Below are 23,037 nucleotides of genomic sequence, written 5' to 3'. Positions count from 1 at the left end.
GGAAGGAGTGAGAAAAACTTATCGGGGTGTGGGAGACTGGTGAGGAAAATAAGAGACTTGGGGAGGAGTGGGGTAGAAAGAGTTTACAGGGAGTGAGAGTCTAGGGAAGTGAGACTTGGGGAGGGATGGGAGTGAGAGACGTGTGGGGCGTGAGATCCGGGGGGCAGCGAGAGAGACTGGTGGGGGGGAGTGAGAGAGAATGTTGGGGGGGGAGAGAATGGAGAGAGAAAAAAGGTAGAGGGGGGTGTGTGTGTGGGGGAGAGAACATACAAAAGATTCTCGACTACAGTTAAAAAGGAAAGATACCACCCCCCCTCCCCTTGCGTCTATAAAAAAATGGGGGAAGGAGAAAGAGACTTGGGGGGGTAAGAGAGAGTGGTGGGGAGAGGGAGTGAGAGACTGGCAGAGAGAGAGCGAGAGAGAGAGCGAGAGAGAGAGAGACACTCGGGGAGGGAGTGAAAACTTGGGGAGGCAGTAGAATGAGAGACTTAAAGATGGGGAATGAGAGACTTGGAGATAGGGAGTGAGAGATAATTGGGAATAGGGGAGAGTGAGAGAGAGATGTGGGGGATTGTGGGAGTCATAGAGAGAATTGGTAATGGGGGGGAGTGAAAGAGACTTGAGGGGAGTGAGAGACAGGGCAGAGGGAAAGAGAAACTTGGGGAGGAGAGGTGATAGAGAAACTTGGAGAGATGGGGAGGAGTGAGAGACTGGAAGATGGAGAGAGAGACTGGTGGGGAGAAGGGGGAAGTGAGAGAAACTGGTGAGGAGAGAGACTGGGGAGACCGAGAGAGATTGGGGAGACAGAGACTTGGGGAGGGAGGGGATTTGGAGACTTGGAAGGGAGGGGAGTGGGAGACTTGTGGGTTGAGGAACTAGGGAGGAGTGAGCGAGACTGGTGTGGGGGGGGGAGAATGAGGCAGAAAAGAGAATGGGGAGAGAGAATTGGGGAGGGAGGAGAGTGAGAGACTTGGGGAGGAAGAGGGACTGGTGGAGGGGGATGGGGAGAGAGTGAGACTGGTGCAGGGGATGGGGGGGTGAGAGAGACTGGTGCGGGGGATGGTGGATGAGGCTGGTGGGGGGAGTGAGAGCCTGGTGGGGAGTGGGAGTGAGAGAGAACAAGGGTGGTAAAGAATGGGAGGGGGAGAGTGAAAAAAGGAAGAGAGGGGGAGTGTGTGTGTGGAGGAGAGAGAACATACAAAAGATTCACAACTACGGTTAAAAATTATTCTTTTTTCTTTTTGTTCTATAAAAAAAACTGGGGGAGGAGTGAGAGAGAATGAGAGGGAGAGAGTGGGAGAGACCGGTGGGGGGAGAGAGAAAAGAGTGGGAGAGGAGAGAGTGTGTGGAAGAGAAAGAGGACATAGAAAAGAAAAATTCCAAAAATGAAATGCAGTGACAGCTTGCATGATTGCACAAAATGCTCCGCGATCTGGTTAGTGAAACTGAAACTAGGATTTACTGGTACAAAGTGCATATAATTTCAGGTCAGCTTTAATTGCTATTCTACTACATCAACAGAATGTAACTTGCATGTCTTGGCAAATTGAGAACTATGCCAACGTTCTGTCCACCCACAATGGTATTGTTTGGTGAGAAAATAAGAGAGAAATCAAATTGGGAATCAGCCAAAATAATTCTACCCTACTGTACCCTGGCAAACATTTTCATATCACAGCAATCATTTCAGTCAATATATACCTTTTTTTTCTCTTTAATCTCCAAGGGATCCTTCACTATTCAATGCTCACGAGGCCGGTACTGGTTCATGTACTGTTTCCTGGGGGCCCTAGATAAAAAATTATTTAAGAAAAGAACCACAAATTACACTTGTGGTTAGGAGAGCGTTGAATTAGTACAGTGGATTACAGTATGTATTAAATTGTAGTGTATATGTATGTATAAATGTGTAGATATATGCATTATGGTATGTGTATACAGTGTGCAGTGGCGAGAAAACGTTTCCATAGTTTTCCATGATAACCTTCTTGAAACAAAACCAGTCTTTTCATAAATATCCAATAGGTTTTATATCAGTCATTCCATGTCTTTTGAAACAAAATGATGTATGAATTAGACAAACAATGAGTAATTAAGAGTCAGGGTATGTGCAAACTTAAGTGAAATCATGAGTTTATCAGCTAAATTAAAGGGGATAATTAGAATCAGGTGTTTAAATAATTAGGTAGATTTATCAAGGTGAATAAAATACTTACCCCCTTGGAGTGTTATTTATGTGAATTAAGAACTCGTCCACACCAATCGCCGACACTTCCGCATGTGTCATGTGATCGGGACGTCAAGCGTCATCGTGTACGGACACGTCACACCACGTGTGCGGATCCGGCTCAAAAATACAGGGGAAGCAGTGAAGAGACAGATGGAACATTAAACCATGTCCACGAGTATCAACAGCTACCTCCTATGCACTATCCAAGTGAGAAACCACAACACGTCCATACCTGTGACGTCATCACGTCACGCTACGTGGTTATGACTGAGATACGTCATAAATTGAAATTAAAAAAACTTTATTAAACTTAAACACTCCCATGGGGCAATATCAAGGCAAAGAAAACATATAAAAGTTAAAACAACATACAGAATAATGAAAAAACATAGTAAAAAACAATTAATATGTTGAAAAAAATAATAAACAACCTTTGATATTGAGCATTAATATCATGGTAACGAAAGTTATGCATAGGGTATTGTGATCTTATTTCAAATAAACTTTCATATATTAAATAACCAATAAATATACAATATTGAACATTTAAATTAAATTAACAAAACCCAATGCCCCTAAAGAAAGTGACATGTGACTGAAATCGAGCGATTTCATACTTAATATTGTTAGTGACATTTGTGCAATTTCAATCATGTCTAATGGTGATTAAACTTGAAAATATATATAAATTATATCCAATAAATCACGATATGTAATACATTAAATAAATAATATAATATGACATGAGGGAAAGTACACACTTTTATTCTACGCTCTACAATCGGACAATCTGTAATATGCTATTCAGAATTGCTATTAAGATTATGCAATATCACTCATGTCAAATAATAATTAATAACATAATATGACCTGGGTGAAAGCACACACTTATTGCACAATCTATAATAAGACAATCTGTAATATTTAACAACAATTTCAGATAAGTATACATAAACAACAATTGTTGTTGTTAAATATGTTTTTCTTTGCCTTGATATTGCCCCATGGGAGTGTTTAAGTTTAATAAAGTTTTTTTAATTACAATTTATGACATATCTCAGTCATAACCACGTAGCGTGACGTGATGACGTCACAGGTATGGACATGTTGTGGTTTCTCACTTGGATAGTGCAAAGGAGGTAGCTGTTGATACTCGTGGACATGGTTTAATGTTCCATCTGTCTCTCCACTGCTTCCCCTGTATTTTCGAGCCGGATCCGCACACGTGGTGTGACGCGTCCGTACGCGATGACGTTTGACGTCCCGATCACGTGACACATGCGGAAGTGTCGGCGATTGTGTGGACGAGTTCTTAATTCACATAAATAACACTCCAAGAGGGTAAGTATTTTATTCACCTTGATAAAGGACTAGTAATAGTCCGAAACGCGTTGGTGTGTGTCTGTTGTTCTTGATTCATTAAACAAGATTTTTATTTTGGGAACGCATCCTTGCACTTTTTCTGGCAATGCCAGTTTGGACCTACTGTAGTGCTCTGTTTTTTCCTCCTTTGCTATACTTGTCATCTACAGGCGGAGACACAGTTAACCCGTGGAATCCTGGATACCTGAGCACTTGCTGTTCATCGTGGATACCTATTCCCATGTGAGTCTTTCCAGGTTTACCACAATTGTTCTGGACTGTGTTTATTAAGACTGTTCCATCTAAATAGATGCTTATTGTACTGGCTAGCCGCTTAGGCAATGTAGGGCTTAAGGCCAAATAGCAGCTTTATTGGTGGCAATTGCCCCCAATAAACCTTGCAATATGTACTAGGCACCCAACAACACCTAGACCCCCCTAACATACATGACATTTTTTTTTACAGCATAGGAATGTTACTATAGGCAGACGGGGGCCCTTGAGTGGTCCCCGCAGGTGTCTGGGGGTCCCCGCTGGCCTGCGGTACCAATCCTGTGCTTTAAAAAAAAAATGGGAAATAAATACACCCCACTCCCCCCTAACACATACAGTACAATAATGGGCAAAATTACTATTATCCAGATATGGATAATAGTGTATTTGCCCATTAAAAATAAAACTCCCTTTGGATGACGTCACATCCTTTCACAAAAACCTCTGTCACGTGGACTACACCAACCAATCAGATTGGGGATACAGTTCTCACAATCTGATTGGCTGAAGTACCATGTGACGGCAGCCATGTTGCTTTTGTTGACGTCATATTAAAGGGAAAGGAAGCACAGCCATTCTGACTGGCTGGCTTCACTTCCTTTACATGACGTCACCAAAAAAAAAAAAACATGCTTTTCACAGCCAATCAGATGTGTATGAACCATTTGCACTCAAATGTGACGTCACAGGCCTAGAAAAGCCTGTGCAGCCTCATTTGACGGCAAGAAGCCGAGGAGGGAGGACCTCCTCCTCCAATAGGAATACAAGGGCATGTTGGATGAAGAAGAACATAGAAGACCCCCGAAAGCACAGAAGACCCCGAAAGACCCCAAAATTGGATTACAATTTACAGATGAAGAAAAAGAAAGAAGAAAAGGAATGAGCCACTGGTTGAGCCACCTGTGCTGAAACTGGGATATCCTCAACACCTGACCTGTTGGGGGGGTCTTTAGTACTGGAGTTGAGCACAGCGGTACAAGGCTTTATTATCTGTGATTATGTCAGCAGTACGGTCTGCACTGCCATGCCCAGTGACTGAAGGAAGTTACGGATTGGGTGCGACGGGGACTCAAAGGAGAATTCCCGCCACGGTGTGCGACGGTCCACCGGATACTTTGGGGCTTATTCAATAAGCTCCGTTAGCGCTGTACCGTGCGATCTGCAAGGAACGCTTAATTGACTTGAATGTGGCTTTCCGTGTGCATCGCACAGAACAGCACTAATGGAGCTTAAAATGTTTCTGCCTAGTCTGCACTTCAGGACTTTTGGAGCGATGAAGGCATGAACTCAGATTTCCTCCTACATGGAAAGTCTCCTATCCAGAAGTAAAGTGATCAAAGAAAAATATGTTTCAAATCTAAATGGGATGTAAAAAAGTTCCTCAGCTTACTGGTTGTTGTTGATGCAATTTACAGATGATGAGAAGTATGATGGGGAGCACGAAGATGATGGGTAAACAGAGTGCCAAACGTACTCTATTGTTCTGGTGTGTGTTGTCACCGTTGTACTTTTGAGTTTGCCCAACCATTGCAGTCGGAGGAATAGGAGTCATCTCAACATAATATGAATTCTGTCTCTCTCTTGGGATGTCTGAAACAGGAGCTGTAAAAAAAGAAAAAAAAGCTTTCATTTATATCTTTCTCTTAAAGCTGCAGAACAAGCAATATCCTAGATGTGTGTATCTATATCTATATCTATATCTAATTATTAAGGTTATGGTGGGTAAAAATAGTGACAAAAACCCTCCACAGTAAAGCCTATAGCAACTGTAAATATTACTGTAAAATAATTTGCATGTCTTAGACAGGTCTGCAACCCTGTCTTTCACCATTATCGCCCAGCACACAGCACTTCCACTGCAGCAAGGGATTCTGGGAAATGACATGCATTGGCTAAGGGTTGTTCAAGTAATGTGAGCTTGAGATAAAAGGTGGCACTGTGTGCTCATTTGCATGTCATTTCCCAGAATCCCTTGCTGCAGTGGAAGTGCTGTGTGCTGGGCGATAATGGTGAAAGACAGGGTTGCAGACCTGTCTAAGACATGCAAATTAATTTACAGTAATATTTACAGTTATATATATATATATATATAAAATCAGTTCTGTACTATGAGAAAATACTTGTAGCATTTTTTTTGAACCATTGTGAATTACATTTTTAATGTATTATGATATAATAAGCATTTTTCATTTCTATAGCAACCATTTACAAAGTCATATCCCCTTCCTCTTCTGAAACAGGCTCTGACACACCCCTTTTTGAGCCCTGCCCTCTCTCTAGCAGTACACCAATTGCATCTAGTGACTGCCTGGTCACAGGATCTTCCCCACAGAACTTTGCATCTTTGGTCCCCTTCTGCTGCACTGACGGTCATTTAGTGAACCCCCAAGCCGAACCTTCGCCGTCATTGACTGAACCACGTGCTGAAGCATGGATATCCTTAAAACCTGGCCTGTTGGTGGTCCTTGAGGACTGGAGTGGGAAACCCCTGATCTAGGGGGAACAAAATGCACTAGAGGGGACTGAAACTCCTTGAGAAAGACCCGTCATTGGTTGAAATGCGTGGGAGGTTTTATACTGTTCACTTTTGTATGCTGCAATAAGATTTTTCACTTTTTTCTACATTGGGACCACGATTTTTTATTTTCACTTTTGTTTGATCAAGCAAGCGATCAGGATCAGTTTGTGTGTGCCCTGGAGCCTGTCTCTTTCTGTGCCTGCATTTGGTCTCTGGAGGCACCCTTCTGGGGGGAGAGGAAGGAGCTTACACTGCGGACGTGCAGTGCAACTGATTGCAGGAGTTTGAAGCAGGAGCACAGTGTGGAGCACACAGGAAGCTTTGAGAGGTGTTTTCCCCATTGCCAGACCCACCATGGGAGCTCTGAAGGGAGCATATGCAGAGCATTGTGAGGTTGTTTTTTCCCTTGCGTGACCCATCGTGGGAGCTCTGTGTTTGATATACATCTAGCAGTGAGAGGTGATTTCACCACTGCCTGAACCTGTGAGTACTTTCATGCTGTCTGCATCATTGCACTGTTTCTTTGTGAGGGAGGAGGATACTAGAGGGTTTCAACTGAAGATATAGAGGACTTACACTGCCCCCTTTCTTTACCCCACCTCTCCCCCTATCTGATTCATACTGATCACACATATCCTGTTTCATTCCATCTATACCTGGAGTGCATGGCAGATTTCTACATTGACTGAAACATTGTACCTGTACGGCAATTATCTCTGGAACCACGGGGGGCCCAGAGCTGAAAATAGCACGGTTAGGCTTTCTTTCATTTAGGAATTATGTGGGTTTGAAGATCAATATAAACATATTTGAGGTGTATTTACCTGGTTCACAAAGGATCCTGCTGCAGTTGGAGAAGTCGTTTAGAATCTTGACTTTCAAGGTATCCATAGTCTGAGACATTGTGTTCAAGAAGATGGAGACATTCGTCTGCTCCTGTACTAGGCAGTCGCTTGACACCTGAAATAGTGAGTTACAGCAAAATTAGTCAAATGAAAAAGTCATTTATTTTCTATGAATGTGTTACTCAAAGATAATGCAAAGAAGAAACCTAATTTCCTGCCAATAATGCTTGAAGACACAATCCCCCCAAAACGACTTCTCTTAGGCCCATATTCACTAAAGGGTGCTAAGCTTTAGCTTTAGGTTGTGCTAAAATGTAGCACCCTTTAGTGAATATGGGCCTTAAAGAGGAAGGTATAAAGATAATGGATCGCCAAGATGCCTGTTAAGCAGCTTTCTGGTGGTGCCTTCTCCGTCTATTCTGGGGATGCCTGAAAAGGAACAAGTTCAGGGTACCATTGCTCTCCAACTGAGAGGGTTCCCCGGGGTTGGACTAATTCAGTCTTTCACTGGGAGACGCCTACAGTTCAACAATGCAAAATAAAAAAAAGAATTTACATTTGTTTCTTTCACAATCAATAGACAATCAGGGAGCAAGAGAGTTATATGGGTAAATTGGGTGTTATACTATTTGCAAATGTATGGAATCAATTAAGGCTCCTGGATCTTAATCGCTTTTAACACACTTTGGGGGTTATTTATTAAACTGTCCCAATCAGCACTGTAACCCCCTTTGGGATTATTATGGCCTTAAGGGGTTAACTGTGTGGGCCCACACAGCGTGATGCTCATTCCCCATCACATGGTGCTGGGTTGGCTCAGTTAGGCCCTGACCCGTTTTGCCTGGACGCAGTGATACCAGGCTTGGATATAAATAGTTCAAATGTATATAGAAAGTGGGTGCTCCAGTGATAATGGAATGTCAGAACAATGTCATCAATGATTATTGTATATTAAACTCATGAGTATGACTCTAGTATGGAGTGGGTAAAGCAATGAGTGCTAAGTGAGTAGCCAGTTAATAATAAATATCTCCTGAAGGAAACAAATAAAAAATGCTGGTATTCACCTTGATGTAACCTCATTGGAGAAAAACACAACACATACTTGAACTCTTGATTGTCCATAACTCACAATATTGCACAAAAAAAGTCTTAGGTTATCATATCTTGAATTAGATCTTACCCACTCCTTGAGCCTAAATGAGTTTGTGGTGGCGTGTCCAGCCGCTGGTAAGAAAGTCCATGTAATAGCAAAAAAGAGAAAGCATCGCACTGCCTGGGAGTCAGGTGGTAGAGAAGTAAAAATATATATACAGTATTTATACAATACAAAACATCACCCAAAGGAGGTGTAACGTCTCCTACGCGTTTCAGACCCGAATATCCTTTATCAAGGAGTATACAACCTGACTTGCGGGCAGTGCGCTGCTTTCTCTTTCTTGCTATTTTATGGGATATAAATAGCAATGTCCCAAAAAATACTTTAGTTGGCGCTTAATGGTGAAAAAAAAAAAATGTCAAACCCAACCATTGCAGCTGGTTGTGCGCGTGAGGTCGAGATGGTGCTAGTTCATGAGCAGGTAGGTATTGGAGTATTGACTGGAGGCTGCGATTCCGGCTAGGCTGCTTGCTTCTCTGCAGACCTGCTGCTCGGCGGATCTTTGGGTTAACGCAGGGTTAACATGTGTTACTGGGAGCACCTGAAGCATTACGCGGCGAAAAATCTGTGATGTCATCTCGCAAGTCCGGACGGCGTGTGCGATCAGAGAGGAGAGATCTGATCTGCAGATCTGCACAACGGTTTGGATTTTGTTTTTACTTCACCATTAAGCGCCAAGTAACGTCTTTTTTGGGACATTTCCAAGAAAAGCAGTGGACTTTATCGGCAGCCAATGGACTTTGAGTCCCATTCATGTTTGTATTCACATATGTATACGCTGTGTAATAATACAGTAGTATCACCGGTCACTACCAATTTCAATTGTATTTTGCATAATTTCTGAGAATAGCCCTAGGTACCATTGTTAGTGTGGGGTATAAATAGGAAGGGGGAAGTTTCTGGAACTCAGATCCCTGGAGGAGACAGTATGTCTCTCTCCACCCCACAGCATTACTTTCTCCACCCCACCATGTCTTTCTCTTCTTACACTGCGCAACTCATTCTTCTCTGTTCTCCCCTCATGTATTGATCTTAGTTCCCCCTCAGGTCTTTTTTCCTCCCTCTTCTCTTTTTTCACACATGCCATTCTCTTTATTTAACCCCCCACATCTTTTCCACTGTCATCCTCTCTCTAACAAGCTAAGGTTTCTTTTCCCAGCATCTTTTTCTCCTTTCATTCCCCTTTCCTCCTTATGTCTCTCTCCCTCTCTTTTCTCCCACTAATGTCTGTATCTCTTTTCTCCCCATGATATCTGTCTGTTTTCTACCCCTCATGTCTCTCTCTCTTTTCTCCCATCTCTCTTTTTTCTCCCCCTCAAGTATCTCTCTTTTTTCTCCCACTCATGTCTGTTTCTCTTTTCTCCTCATGGGCATCATGCAGTAAGAAGCGGAAAGGCACTTCTCGCCACTTTCTCGCCAAAAAAGCCTATCCGTATTCAGCAAGGGGCGAGAAAGTGGCGAGATTAAAAAAAACGCCAGTTTGGCTGGCGGTTTTTTTTTTCCGCCGGTGGCGAGGCGAGAAGGCACTTTCCGCCAAAAAAGGAAACATTTTCCGCCACGCTGTATTCTAGTAGTGGCGAGTAGCTTAGCGGAGCTATTCGCCACTCTAGAATGGCGTTTTGCTGGTGAATCAGCCACGCAAGAAAAAGATGGCAAGTTGCTGCTGAGAGGCAGCGGATGAGTGGCGGATCGGCACTTAGAAAAAATTCAGGCCTTTTTCCTGGCTGGGATTGATGCCGGGGGTCTCCGGAGCTGATACCATTAATACCAGCACCTGACCCCCCCGGCATGCATCCAAGGCAGGAAAAATGCATTAAAAGAGCCGTGCCAGGTTTATTGTGGGTAGCGGGGGTGGGTGAAGGGGGTATTTGGCCCTTGTTGTTTGTTTAGGGCTTGCGGGGGGGTTGCAGGTGCACTTAACCCCTTCATGACCGTAGCAGTTAATACCACTACGGTCATGAAGTGGTTAAGGCCTCCCGCTACCCACCCGCAAGCCCTAAACAAACCACCATTGGGGCTAATACCCCCTTCACCCACCCCCGCTACCCACAATAAAACAAAAAAAACACACAACAGCCCCACACTAACTAAATAAATATATATAAATATAAATATATGACCCCAAAAACACCTATACCCCCCTAACATACAATACAGTAAGGGGCACAATGACTATTATCCACAAATGGATAATAGTGCATGTGTCCATTTAAAATACATACAGAACAATAAAGACATTAAATACATATAGCACTCACCCATGTGCGGCTGCCCCGATGAAGGCCATCCTCATCTTCATCCTGCCCATGCCCCATCCGCTTCTGCAAAACAGACACAAGAATAAAAACATCCAATGTAATGTCCCCTAACCTCTTAATCACCATAGCGGTTATTAACCGCTACAGTCATTAAGGGGTTAACCCACCATCACCCACATACCCTCCCCCACTAACCCCCCCACCCCCTGAGGCCTAACCACCCTCACCCACTATACACAAGGGAGTCCTACCACATACCCTTGGGGCCAATACCCCCTCCCCCCAGCACATACAGTACAATAATGTGCCAAATAACTATTATCCACATAGGGATAATACATTATTTTGCCATTATTAAACACATTAAATACCGTAGTAAAATAAAGAAAATTCTACTAACCTCTTCAATAAGAAGGCCCCGTCGCCAGCATCATCCTTGTGGTCCGTTGCCAAAATAATAAATAGCCAATACATTTCAATGACATTCACATACCAATGAACCCCTTAATCACCTTATCGGGTACTAACCTCAAAGGTAATTAAGGGGTGAAGCCATCCTGCAATGGCAACACCACTTATGCATAACATCCTCAATGAATTAAAAAGCAATTTCCTAAACAAATCTCATGTAATCATTCAATCTAAAGCCTCAAATGCCACTTTAAACATAGCATTTACATTGTATACATGTAGCATAAAATGTAAGCTACATGTACACGCTGCTAATCAATGTGAACAATACAATAATCCAACAAAAATAGCATTACATCACAAGAAGTATACTATGTAATCCAATAAAGTCACCATCAATGAATTAACAGACATGAATTACATCCCAAAAAATTAAAATACCATCCATACCAATTACACAATTAACTATAGCAACCGTTACAGAGAACAAGTTAGCATCATACAAAAAAGGACACCAAAAATTACATTATACTAAAGCAAGCCTCACCATTACCTACAGTACAGCATAGAAGCCCAAAAATTACATCTCTCTAATTATAAAATACATTTAACACACATCTATGCATAGCAGCATAGCCACAATCATTTACAATACTGCAAATCAAGCAATGTATGTATGTCTAGAGAGATATATACATACAGGGTAAGAAATGATAGTGTTGTTAAAGTTTGATTTGCAGTATTGTAAATGATTGTGGCTATGCTGCTATGCATAGATGTGTGTTAAATATATTTTATAATTAGAGAGATGTAATTTTTGGGCTTCTATGCTGTACTGTAGGTAATGGTGAGGCTTGCTTTAGTATAATGTCATTTTTGGTGTCCTTTTTTGTATGATGCTAACTTGTTCTCTGTAACGGTTGCTATAGTTAATTGTGTAATTGGTATGGATGGTATTTTAATTGTTTAGGGATGTAATTCATGTCTGTTAATTCATTGATGGTGACTTTATTGGATTACATAGTATACTTCTTGTGATGTAATGCTATTTTAGTTGGATTATTGCATTGTTCACATTGATTTGCAGCGTGTATATGTAGCTTACATTTTATGTTACATGTATACAATGTAAATGCTATGTTTAAAGTGGCATTTGAGGCTTTAGATTGAATGATTACATGAGATTTGTTTAGGAAATTGCTTTTTAATTCATTGAGGATGTTATGGATAAGTGGTGTTGCCATTGCAGGATGGCTTCACCCCTTAATTACCTTTGAGGTTAGTACCCGATAAGGTAATTAAGGGGTTCATTGGTATGTGAATGTCATTGAAATGTATTGGCTATTTATTATTTTGGCAACGGACCACAAGGATAATGCTGGCGACGGGGCCTTCTTATTGATGAGGTTAGTAGAATTTTCTTTATTTTACTACGGTATTTAATGTGTTTAATAATGGCATGGCCAAATAATTATGTGGATAATAGTTATTTGGCACATTATTGTACTGTATGTGCTGGGAGGAGGGGGTATTGGCCCCAAGGGTATGTGGTAGGACTCCCTTGTGGGTAGTGGGTGAGGGTGGTTAGGCCTCAGGGGGTGGGGGGGTTAGTGGGGGAGGGTATGTGGGTGATGGTGGGTTAACCCCTTAATGACTGTAGCGGTTAATAACCGCTATGGTGATTAAAGGGTTAGGGGACATTACATTGGATGTTTTTATTCTTGTGTCTGTTTTGCAGAAGCGGATGGGGCATGGGCAGGATGAAGATGAGGATGGCCTTCATCGTGGCAGCCGCACATGGGTGAGTGCTATATGTATTTAATGTGTTTATAGTTCTGTATGTATTTTAAATGTACAACTGCACTATTATCCATTTGTGGATAATAGTAATGTTGCCCATTACTGTATTGTATGTTGTGTATTGCTGCTATGTTTATTGGGGGCATTTGTCCCCAATAAACATGCTATTATGCGTTAACCCCTTCATTGCCTTAGCGGCTATACGCTATGGTAATGAAGCAGCATTAATGTATTTTAATAATATTGTGCGGGAGCAGGAGGCCCCCTGAGCTGAACCGCATTGATTTGTGGCTCAGAGACCCCCTTCTTCCCGAGTTACAGGCCCCGGTTTGGGGCATCGGTTACAGTGTGGACGCCATGTTTATTGCGGGCACGTAGCGTATGGGACGCTATAAACATGGTGGCGACACTGCCCACCCGATCACACATACCGGGGCCTGCAACTCGGGAAGCAGGGGGTCCCTGGTCCACAAAGTGATGCGGTTCAGCTCGGGGGACCCCCTGCTCACTGTACAGTATTATTAAATAAATATTCATGCTGCTTCGCTACCAGAGCAGATACCCGCAAAGGTAAGGAACGAGTCTTTATTTATATATGTGTTTTACTCATAGTGTAGATGTGCAGAGGGTCTCCGGAGCTGAACCGCTTTGGTTTTAGGTCCGGGGACCCCCTGCTTCCCGAGATACAGGCCCCTTTAGGGGGTGTCGGTATCCCTCTGCTTTGTTTACATTCCGCGGTCACGTGATCGGGACATTTAAATGCAGAGGGATACCGGCACCTTATAAAGGGACCTGTATCTCGGGAAGCAGGGGGTCCCCGGACCTGAAACCAATGCGGTTCAGCTCCGGAGACCCCCTGCACATGTACACTATGAATAAAAATGGTTTTACAAATAATTTTTAATGTGCCGATGTTTGCACCGAGAGAGCAGCGGATCTCTCTCTGCTGCAAACACATCTCGGCAGGGGACGGCTTCTCGGCAGTTTCTCGCCAGGCAGCCGTCTCGCCACCGATTACTAGCCATTTCATCAAATGGTGGTGGCGCATTCATTCACCAGGGATTCGCCCCTTACAGCATACAGTCAGTTTAACACGCCAAAAACATGTATAATTGCTAAACTGGCTAATGCATTTTTTCGCTGCTTACTGCATAATACCCCATGTCTGTATCTCTTTTCCCGCCTCATGTCCTCTCTCTTTTCTCCCACTCATGTCTCTCTTTTCTCCCCTCGTGTGCCTCTCTCTTTTCTCTCCCTTATGTCTCTATCCTTTGCTTTTCTCACCCTCATGTCTCTCTCTTTTGTCCCCTTCATGTCTCTCTCTCTCTTCTCCCCTCATATTTCTATCTTTTTCCCCCCTCATGTCTTTTCCCCCCCTCGTCTCTCTTTTCCCGTCATGTCTCTCTCTTTCTTTTCTCCCACTTATCTCTATCTCTCTCTTCTACCATTCATGTCTATCTCTCTCTCATCTCCCATTCATCTATGTATCTCTCTTCCCTTTTGTCTCTCTCTCTTTTCACCCTCTCATGTCTCTCTCTCTCTTTTCTCCCATCATGTCTCTCTTTTAACCGTGTGTGGCTCTCTCATTTCTCTCCCTTATGTCTCTATCCTTCTCTTTGCTTCCCTCATGTCTCTCTCTATCTCTCTCTCTCTGCTCCCCCTCATGTGTCTCTGTCTCTGCTCCCCGTAATATCTCTTTTTTTTCCCCTCTTCTGTATTTCTCTCTAGTACTTCATTTTCTCTTTGTGTTTCTCTCCCTTTCTGTCTTTTTCCCTTTCATGTCTGTTTTTATCCTTGTGATTTAACCCTTCCCCTTCAATATGATGCTGGGGAAGAGAGATCCTTTCATTTGAACATAGCTGGGTCTTTTCTCCAGCATTGGGAAGCAACTTTCCAGCATACCGAATAACAGCCTAACCCAGGGGTAGCCAACTCCAGTCCTCAAGGGCTACCAACAGGGCAGGTTTTCAGGATATCCCTGCTTCAGCAGTCGGCTAAGTCAACGCCTGAGCCACCTGTGCGGAAGCAGTGATCCTGAAAACCTGCCCTGCAGCCCTGGCCTAACCCTTTGCTGAACATAAATGCAAAACCATTCCAACTACTGTTTCATTAGCACACAACATGAACAACACTGTTACATACATTCAATTTGCAGTCACCCAGAAACTCCACCTCTTCCTGCACTTTGTTTATTTGAACACTTAGCGCTTCTCCAGATATGTTTTTCATTCTCTTTAGTTCGTTTCTTATGAAATGAAGCTTCCAAATCTCAGAGCACCAGCTGTCCTGAAAATCAAGACATCCGTTAGCAAGAGCATCTCATTAAAGCGGCCTTCCAAGCAATGGCATGGCATAAAACAAATGTGTCACTCACATTTAATTTTTTTTTAAAAATCATTTAGGAATATCTCCATGTAATAACGTTTGAAAACGACAGTACTAATGTTGGGAATACTAGTAAGTGAGTAACCTATCAATCTCCTTGTAAACCACTGGGACCAGCTAAGCATTGGCTACTAAGGCTTTGGTCCCGCTGCGTCCGGCGCCGTGCGCGGCCGCGGACCACCAGCCCCTTTCCTCTAGTGTGGAGGTCCCCGCTGGCTCCTTACTACTTGGCTGACTGCGTGCTGGGACGCGTCAGCAGGCCGATGCTGCAAGCTCCTAGTGATTTGCAGCTCTGACGCGTCACGTGGCGCGGCAGTCAGCCAATGAGGGAAGGAGGGGAGGGAAGAGCTACGGATGGGAGGCGGCTTGGGAGGGGAGCAGGGAAGGAGCTGCAGGGGAAAAGTGTGTGAGTGTGTGTATATGTATAGTGTTGTGTGGGGGTGGTGGTGGGGAAGTGGACGGTACCACGGTCTCAGACCTGGCAAAGTTTTACCACGCCCGCCTGTAGAGGGAGAGGGGGTTGGCCCGGTATTAAAGGGGTTGCACCCCATATGGCCACCCCCTGACCTCACCAGGGAGGCAAGGGGTTAACTGGACTGCGGTCCAGGAATGTGGCTTACACCTTGTCATGTCATGAAATGTATGTTCCCCTGTTCCCATGTTTCATTATAATCCTGTATTTTAAAGATGTTTTAAAGTGCATTTCTGTATCTCCAGTTCTGGAGGTCGTAGAGAGGTGATATTTGGCCAATATGTGGAGTCACTGTAGGCATTAAAAACTGGCAACTTTCGACCCACTGAGCCCACCAGAATGGAACTTATTAATATGTGTAGATATTAAAGTGTATATGTATGGTATTTTGGATCTGTTCTGAAAATGCAGACTTCATCTGCTATGCTAATAGGTCATGAAGGGCAGCCGGCTGATTGAGCCTAAGCACTGTGATCAAAAGTTAACTGCCTGATTGTTTACACTAAGTACTAATCAACAGACCAAGTACTAATCAACAGACTGCCACTCTAATTGTTACCTGAGGGTGGAGAATCATCAAACTGGAGTGGTTTGTAAGTATTATGTCTACACCTACAAACAATGCAGATACTTCATTTGGTAGACTGGTCATTGCCCCTGATTTAATTATGGGGCTACCCATAGAGTCCCAGTACACATGGGCTAACTAGCTGGGGGGCATGGTTTAAGCTGTGTCTCCACGTTATGGATTGGATACAGATAATTGTTCACCAATAGTCTGTATTCAATGTTAAGAATAGGGTTATACAGGTATATAAACTGTGTCAACCCTACAGTTTTTAGTTGTTCTTCTTCTGATACCATCTTGATTGTCACCGGATTGCTGGAGAATTGCTAGCTGATACTTCTCCATTCCCCAACCCTAAGTAAGTGTTACCTTCTTGCCTGTTAATTGTACTATATTGCTGTGTTCACCTTATTTAAGGAATAAATTATATTTTATTATATCTAAGCCTCGTTCAGTTCAACCCAGATATTTGGTGTTCATTATATCTTGTCATAAGCTACCGTGACACCGCCCCCCTCCCACTCCCGCCCCCTTCCCGCTCCGGTTCCCGGCTCCCTACAGACCGCATATCGCGGTCAATTGCCTGTCAGCGCGCCGCCTGTCTGCAGTGTGGGCGTGCTGACTGAAGGAGCGGGGCCTTAGCCTAAGTGTCTTATACTGTATGTTTCAAATGGATTTGTTTTTAAATGTAGTTGTCACCTACTCCAGGCTCCCACACAGTCCTCTTCTAACCTTGGATAAGATTATGAATGCAGCCAATTCCTTGCGTATACGAGGGAGATGTGTATGGCCAAGCAATCTGATGCTAATTAGACAATATTCTACCAGTGGATAACTATATGCAATAACTTTAATACAAAGCTAGATCCGGTGCTTTGAACATGAAAGGGGACACTTTGTAAAGGGCGATGAAATGATAAATGCGCAAACTTACTGTTTTAAGATTGGAGATTATAGAGATAGGATAATCCAAAGGAAGGTGCTTCAACTGAAAGAAAACAGTCATAAATACAGTTATGTAAGTGAATTAATTTATCTTTGATATACAAGGTTTGCAATGTAACCATTTAGCTTGTGCAGCAAATAAGTCGTTTCTAATGACTTGTAATAAGGTAAAAAAGGGAAGGGAAGACTACAATTGTCTGGGACCATCTACCACAATGGTCTCTCACCGTTTTCGGGTTAAGGAACCCTACAATGATATTGTGAAATTCTGCAGAACCCCAACCCTCTCTAATAGTGTGTCTGAGATCAGATACATTGTAAGGAACCCCAACTCTCTCTAATAGTGTGTCTGAGATCAGATACATTGTAAGGATCCCCAACTCTCTCTAATAGTGTGTCTGGGATCAGACGTATTCTTCTGTATTTGGTATACATTTAAAATGACCTGAAAATTGCAGTGAACCATTTAGAGATGCCCGCGGAACACAAGGTTTCTTAGCGGGAGAAGGAGCGGCTCAGTGACTTTGGCACTGAGTTTGAAGTAGGGGCATCTGGTTCAATTCCCAGTATCTCCTTGTGACCTCAGGCAAGTCACTTTATCTCCCTGTGCCTCAGGCATCAAAAACATATATTGTAAGCTCTACGGGGCAGGGACTGTGTCTGCTAAAATGTCTACATAAAAACTAGCAGCGCTATACAAGAACAAAAAATCATTATTAATTAACCCGGTTGAAAAACACTGATCCATAGTATCTTATACCAAAGAGAAATGTGGTGTAACTGGACAGCTCAAAACATTAGAAGAAGAGTTTGATCCTGCTACCAACAAGTCATACCAAATTAAAGTCTGCATAGGCAGGGCCATATATAAAAAATAGAAAAAAAGTGTCCTCAACAAAAAGCAGAATTTAGTTACAGTATGCACTCTAGCAAATTCTTACATTTAAGCATCTCACATTACTATTTATCTCATTTTGTATAGTTCACATGCAAGTGGCTTTCGCTTTCACGGTTAAAACAAACCAAGTGTAAATGAACCTGCTTAAAACTCTACACACCTAGCACGAAAAAAGGCACTCACCAAGACCTTTATCTTGTCCTCAAAAGTGGAAGTTATGGGGCTGTCTGTAAAGCTACAAGTTAGGCATGTTTTTGTGAGGAACAACAGCAGCAATACAGCCACCTAGACCAAAAGGGAGAGGAATAAGAGAATCTTTATACTCGGATTACGGTGCAGAAGAAACATCCATAAATTGTTACTAACATGGCAGAGAAGTGACCCTCTGACGGTGCCCACGTGACCAAAACATTACTTTCTGACTTGTCACTATAAGGCAGGTCACCATTTTGTAACGCCATCAAACATTACAAAACAAATGTCTTCTCTAGACAAGACAAAATGTAGCCCCTATAAACTAGCTCTCATAGGTGAAGGTAGGTATGTAGGATATAGTGATTAGTTTAAAACGTAACCTTTATTGGTGAGGTTGACAAAAAAAAAATACAGGGAAGACAAATTGATATCACTAGTGGGATGTCACAGTAAAGTGATTAAAACAAAGTATTAAATAGATTGAGGTCATAGGCTCCCAGCTAGATAGCTGCATATCACTGTGTAAGCAACGAGTGGACAGTGGTGGGAATTAAGTGACTAAGATAGCGGTGTGGACGTTACAGTAGATCGCTTGCATGAAATCGATCCCACTTTATTCAATGTCAAGTCCTTCTTAGATATTGCTGAGCCCCAATATAATGCCCTAATAGACTATAAAATATAAAATACTGGATGGCGATATGGCTAGAAAGGGGTTAAGATACCCAATGCATAAGGGCAGTCTGAACACCAATGTAAATAGCGATGCATAGATGCTCCCCTGTTAGTAATTGCGGTGTAGACTACCCCTACCAAAAGTATTTAGCTTCTTTCTTGGAGGCAATATATATGTTCCCAGAGTAATGGGAGAATATTAGGGTATATTCAAGATTGGACCTCTAGGCATTAGTAAGCCCTAGATTTATCCATGAGCAATGTTGGTTAGTACAATCATAGTAACCCTATCTTCTAGTTTTGGAAAATAGAATAGGCATATACATAAACACAGGTCTAACTTATATTGACCATTGTGGTGTGTATACAAGGCATCTGCTGTTCTGGCAGGCGGTTATTAGTTTAAAGGCATTTCACTTGGTGTTTTGATGAACACCCTCCCTTAGTAGCATTAGGTCTGTAAATGCCAACAACCAAACAGGTCATTCCCAGAAAAGGAATGATGCAATAAGCTGAGGCTTATTACTACGGTGCCAGAAGGAAGTATCTTAAAGCAGGTTGTCAGATAACTGCTGACTTTTATAGTTGATACAGCTTATTGATAACGGGACCATACCAAAGCATGTAACAATTAAGCATATTATTATGGTGTATAATAAATCAACTGAACCTACTATGTAAAGATAGTTTCAGTGTATCGCCCCATATATTCAGTATGTAGCAGTTGGCAGCATCAAATATAGGGGCTGCTATCTTAGTGGGTATTGGAACTGGGCTTATTCTCATCTGATCAGCAAGGTGTATTAATCAACACCTCAAGAAGTTAATTACTGATATTGATCATAAGCCACGAGATACTCGGCTCTAACGAGACAAATAATTGCTAGTGGATCAGCAAGGTGTATTGATGAACACCTAATAGCTACAGTATAATTACAAATGCTGATCCGAAACTAGCGGTCAGGAATAGTGTCTCTGTAAAAGACAGACAATTCTCATCGTTAAAAAGTGGAATGATGCGCCCGCTCCAGAGCTTGGTGAAGGAGAGAAGGTGCCTGCTGCCTGAGGGAAAAGCGGGCACTGTCACTGATCACTCAAAGAGCCCCATATTAAGCATTGCTTAAGGCCACGGTGCTTAGGTAATTGTATCAAGTTCTTAGTAGCGGAGATTGTATTACAAATCCCGCTACATTGAGATAAATGTCACATCAAACTCATTAACAATGTGAGTCGACAGTAAATAATAGAGATGTGCAAACTTGCCCAAATTCGCTTTGCTTAAGTTTTGCTGGAACTTTAAAGGAAGTTAAAAAAAAAATCACATAAAAGGTTCATTAGAAAAGAGAAATAGAGTAACCACTGACTTACTGTATATATCTACCAAAATATTAACTATACAACATGTGGAGAATTAGCCGTGAACACACCAGAAATACCTGGGAAATAAGCTTATTAGCATATATAGAATATTTGCATATTCAGAGTCACTTTTCCCCCAGGTATTTCAGGTGTGTTCACAGGTATCGTATAGATGAGTGTTTTGTGGGGGTGTACAGTATAAGTCAATAAATAGCACACCCCATCTCTCCACCCTGCAGCAAAACCTATATTTCAGCCTGTAGGGATTTACTTGTCAAACTGCTTGCAAACTTTTTTAAAGATTTGTTTTTCCGAAGTGAAAAAAAAAGGGCAAATTTCACAAGGTTCACAGATGTGGGCAAAATTTTTCCACATCTCTATTAAATATCACGTTGCCCAGCTTCTTCTTACAGCTTCTTTTTAAGAAGTCCTGTAGCCCTCAACTACCAGTAGAGATGCCCCTAGCCTATTTTGGGGTGCAAGAACAATATTTCAAGCAGATTTTTTTCTTTTATTCCAACATAAACAAGCTTGTTCAATAGTAACATAAACATGTTGGGTTTTTTTTTTGCAGTTTGGTGTAAAAGTTAGAGGCATAGGGGAAAGCGCAACTCAACTCACAGGCGCAGGTCTCCGTGTCATGTAGCACGTGTCCCAAAGTGTGTTCTGTGAATCATAGCACAAAATCATCTCCTCATTGCTGGAGAAGAGGGCGAGTGATGAGAAAGGGGGCTGGGGGGATCACACAGCACAACTTCCTGGGAGGAGAAAGAAACAAGACAATGAATAAAGACAAAGGGAGAATTACGGGTACGCCGTATACGTAACCTGAAATACTTTTTCCAAAACCAATCTCATCTCCTCTGCTGCCAGGGGCCAGCAATACAGTAATCACGCACACAACCCGTACATTCTCCTTTTTAATATGTATATCCATTAACGGCACATTCCCACCATCGTGCATTAACCCTTCCTTTGATTTGCAATGCACTGACCGCCCCATGGCAGCGAAGGGGTTAATGAATGAGATCGTGAATATGGAGAGAGCAAAAAATTCTGCCAAGACAACTGAGCCAAATGCAACATAAAAGCATCTCATATTTCGTGGAAACAAAGGGAAATGTCCAAAGATCACAGTGTCGTCCCATTGCAAAACATCTCCTGGCTACCAATAGGCCCTGAAAGTGAGCGGCAGCCAGGATCTACTTTTCCGTTCAGATACGCCACAATTTGGAAAAGAAAAATACCTTGAAATGCCCAAAAATCCAAGACAAATGGAGACGCCCACTTAAAGAAAAGGGTTCTCACGCTAACATGGCATCACCTTTCATGAAAAATCTATACTTTTTTTAGGTTGAATCTATGCTACAAACAGGGCACTTCAGAACCGCTGGATTTGTCCAGTCCTATAAAGTCCTATTTATGGTGAGGTGCCCAAAACTGTATTTAAAGTGTGGTCTTACTAAGAGATTATGGCCTTAGAGTGAATCACAAAGGTCATGGATTCCATCATTCCTTCCTCAGGCATTCAGAGTGTGAGTGTATTTAAACTTGCGTGGATATACTGTGCATATTTTCTGTTCTAGCCATTTACTATGGGTTAATCTGCAATATAATACATAAAGAGAGAGAATCCTCACACGAGCACTCTTCCTCCACTAAATTGAAAAAATAATAAATTTGATTGTATACTGAGAGGAAATAAGAAGTCTCCACGGAGACGAAACGCGCGTCGGGTGTTTGTGGCGCAACGCGTGATGTCATAGGTGCGACTGCAGCGTTAGGCTGCGGCTACTGAGCTCACATATATTTGTGACTATAGCGGTAATTGTGCTTCAGGGCAGCGAGGGTTACCTTAACAAAGTTGTGGGCCCCAGGAGACTGCCACTAGCTAGGATTTAGCATATAGTGGATTGGCTTTACTGTATGGATTATCACCCTTGGGGTTCACCACGTGACATAGTGCTGGCAAAGGTGTATGTGGCTTGTTTACCTTAACATGGCACCAACTTGGCACCTAAAGCAAGCACTTTATGTTGCAGGGTAAGTGAGATTATCATATCTCTACTTAACCCAGTGCCCCTCTGCCCAATCTATTTTCCCCTCTCCACCAGGCTTACCCACCTGTCCCCTGTCCCTCTACCTTCCTTCCCCCCACGATTTATATCTATCTAGTGGGGGCTTTGTGTAAGGGCAATTGTGGGTATTTGAGCTAACCAATACCTAGTGGGTTCATACCCACACTACAGGGCTATGTTACTCTGGGATTTAGGAGATGGTGTTATTAACTCCACTAGCCTAGTATAGCACTCCTACCCATTACATCAAGGAGGAGCTTTACTGGAGGGAATTTTGTCTGGACCGTTTGGGAGCTATCACATATATAGTATATTATTACTAGCACTCTGTCACACTCTATGACAGCAGGCACATGTGATACTGTTGTAATTATTTTAGGTACAGTACCTACTAGGGCAGACGTGCCCAGCACCTATAGGTTTTACTTCTTATTTCCTCTCAGTATACAATAACATTTTTTATTTTTTCAATTTAGTGGAGGAAGAGTGCTCGTGTGAGGATTCTCTCTCTTTATGTATTTGCTCTTACCCAATTTTCAGCACCCCTTCATTTACATAGTATGGTTTAGCATCACCATTGGTAGTGCGGTCTCCAACCTCCCCCCC

General features: G+C 42.6%; 1 protein-coding gene across 4 annotated transcripts in view; it reads right to left on the bottom strand.

Moving 5' to 3' along the window:
* The window catches only part of FLT3LG (fms related receptor tyrosine kinase 3 ligand), an 86,551-nt gene that overhangs the window by 6,218 nt on the left and 57,296 nt on the right, over positions 1-23,037 (bottom strand). For 2 of the 4 annotated variants that reach the window (XM_075605570.1, XM_075605569.1), the window contains exons 3-9: positions 20,975-21,111; positions 18,308-18,409; positions 17,216-17,269; positions 14,999-15,142; positions 7,208-7,343; positions 5,256-5,467; positions 1,702-1,789 (exon numbers count right to left, since the gene is read on the bottom strand). In XM_075605570.1, the coding sequence (XP_075461685.1) occupies positions 1,748-1,789; positions 5,256-5,467; positions 7,208-7,343; positions 14,999-15,142; positions 17,216-17,269; positions 18,308-18,409; positions 20,975-21,043 (759 nt within the window). In that variant the 5' untranslated portion in view covers positions 21,044-21,111 and the 3' untranslated portion in view covers positions 1,702-1,747. The remainder of the gene's footprint in view (positions 1-1,701; positions 1,790-5,255; positions 5,468-7,207; positions 7,344-14,998; positions 15,143-17,215; positions 17,270-18,307; positions 18,410-20,974; positions 21,112-23,037) is intronic. The other 2 variants (XM_075605571.1, XM_075605572.1) reach the window with 2 other exon arrangements.

This window comes from Ascaphus truei, chromosome 6 (genome assembly GCF_040206685.1).
Source record: "Ascaphus truei isolate aAscTru1 chromosome 6, aAscTru1.hap1, whole genome shotgun sequence".
NCBI lineage: Eukaryota > Metazoa > Chordata > Amphibia > Anura > Ascaphidae > Ascaphus > Ascaphus truei.
This window is presented reverse-complemented; position numbering and strand designations above follow the sequence as displayed.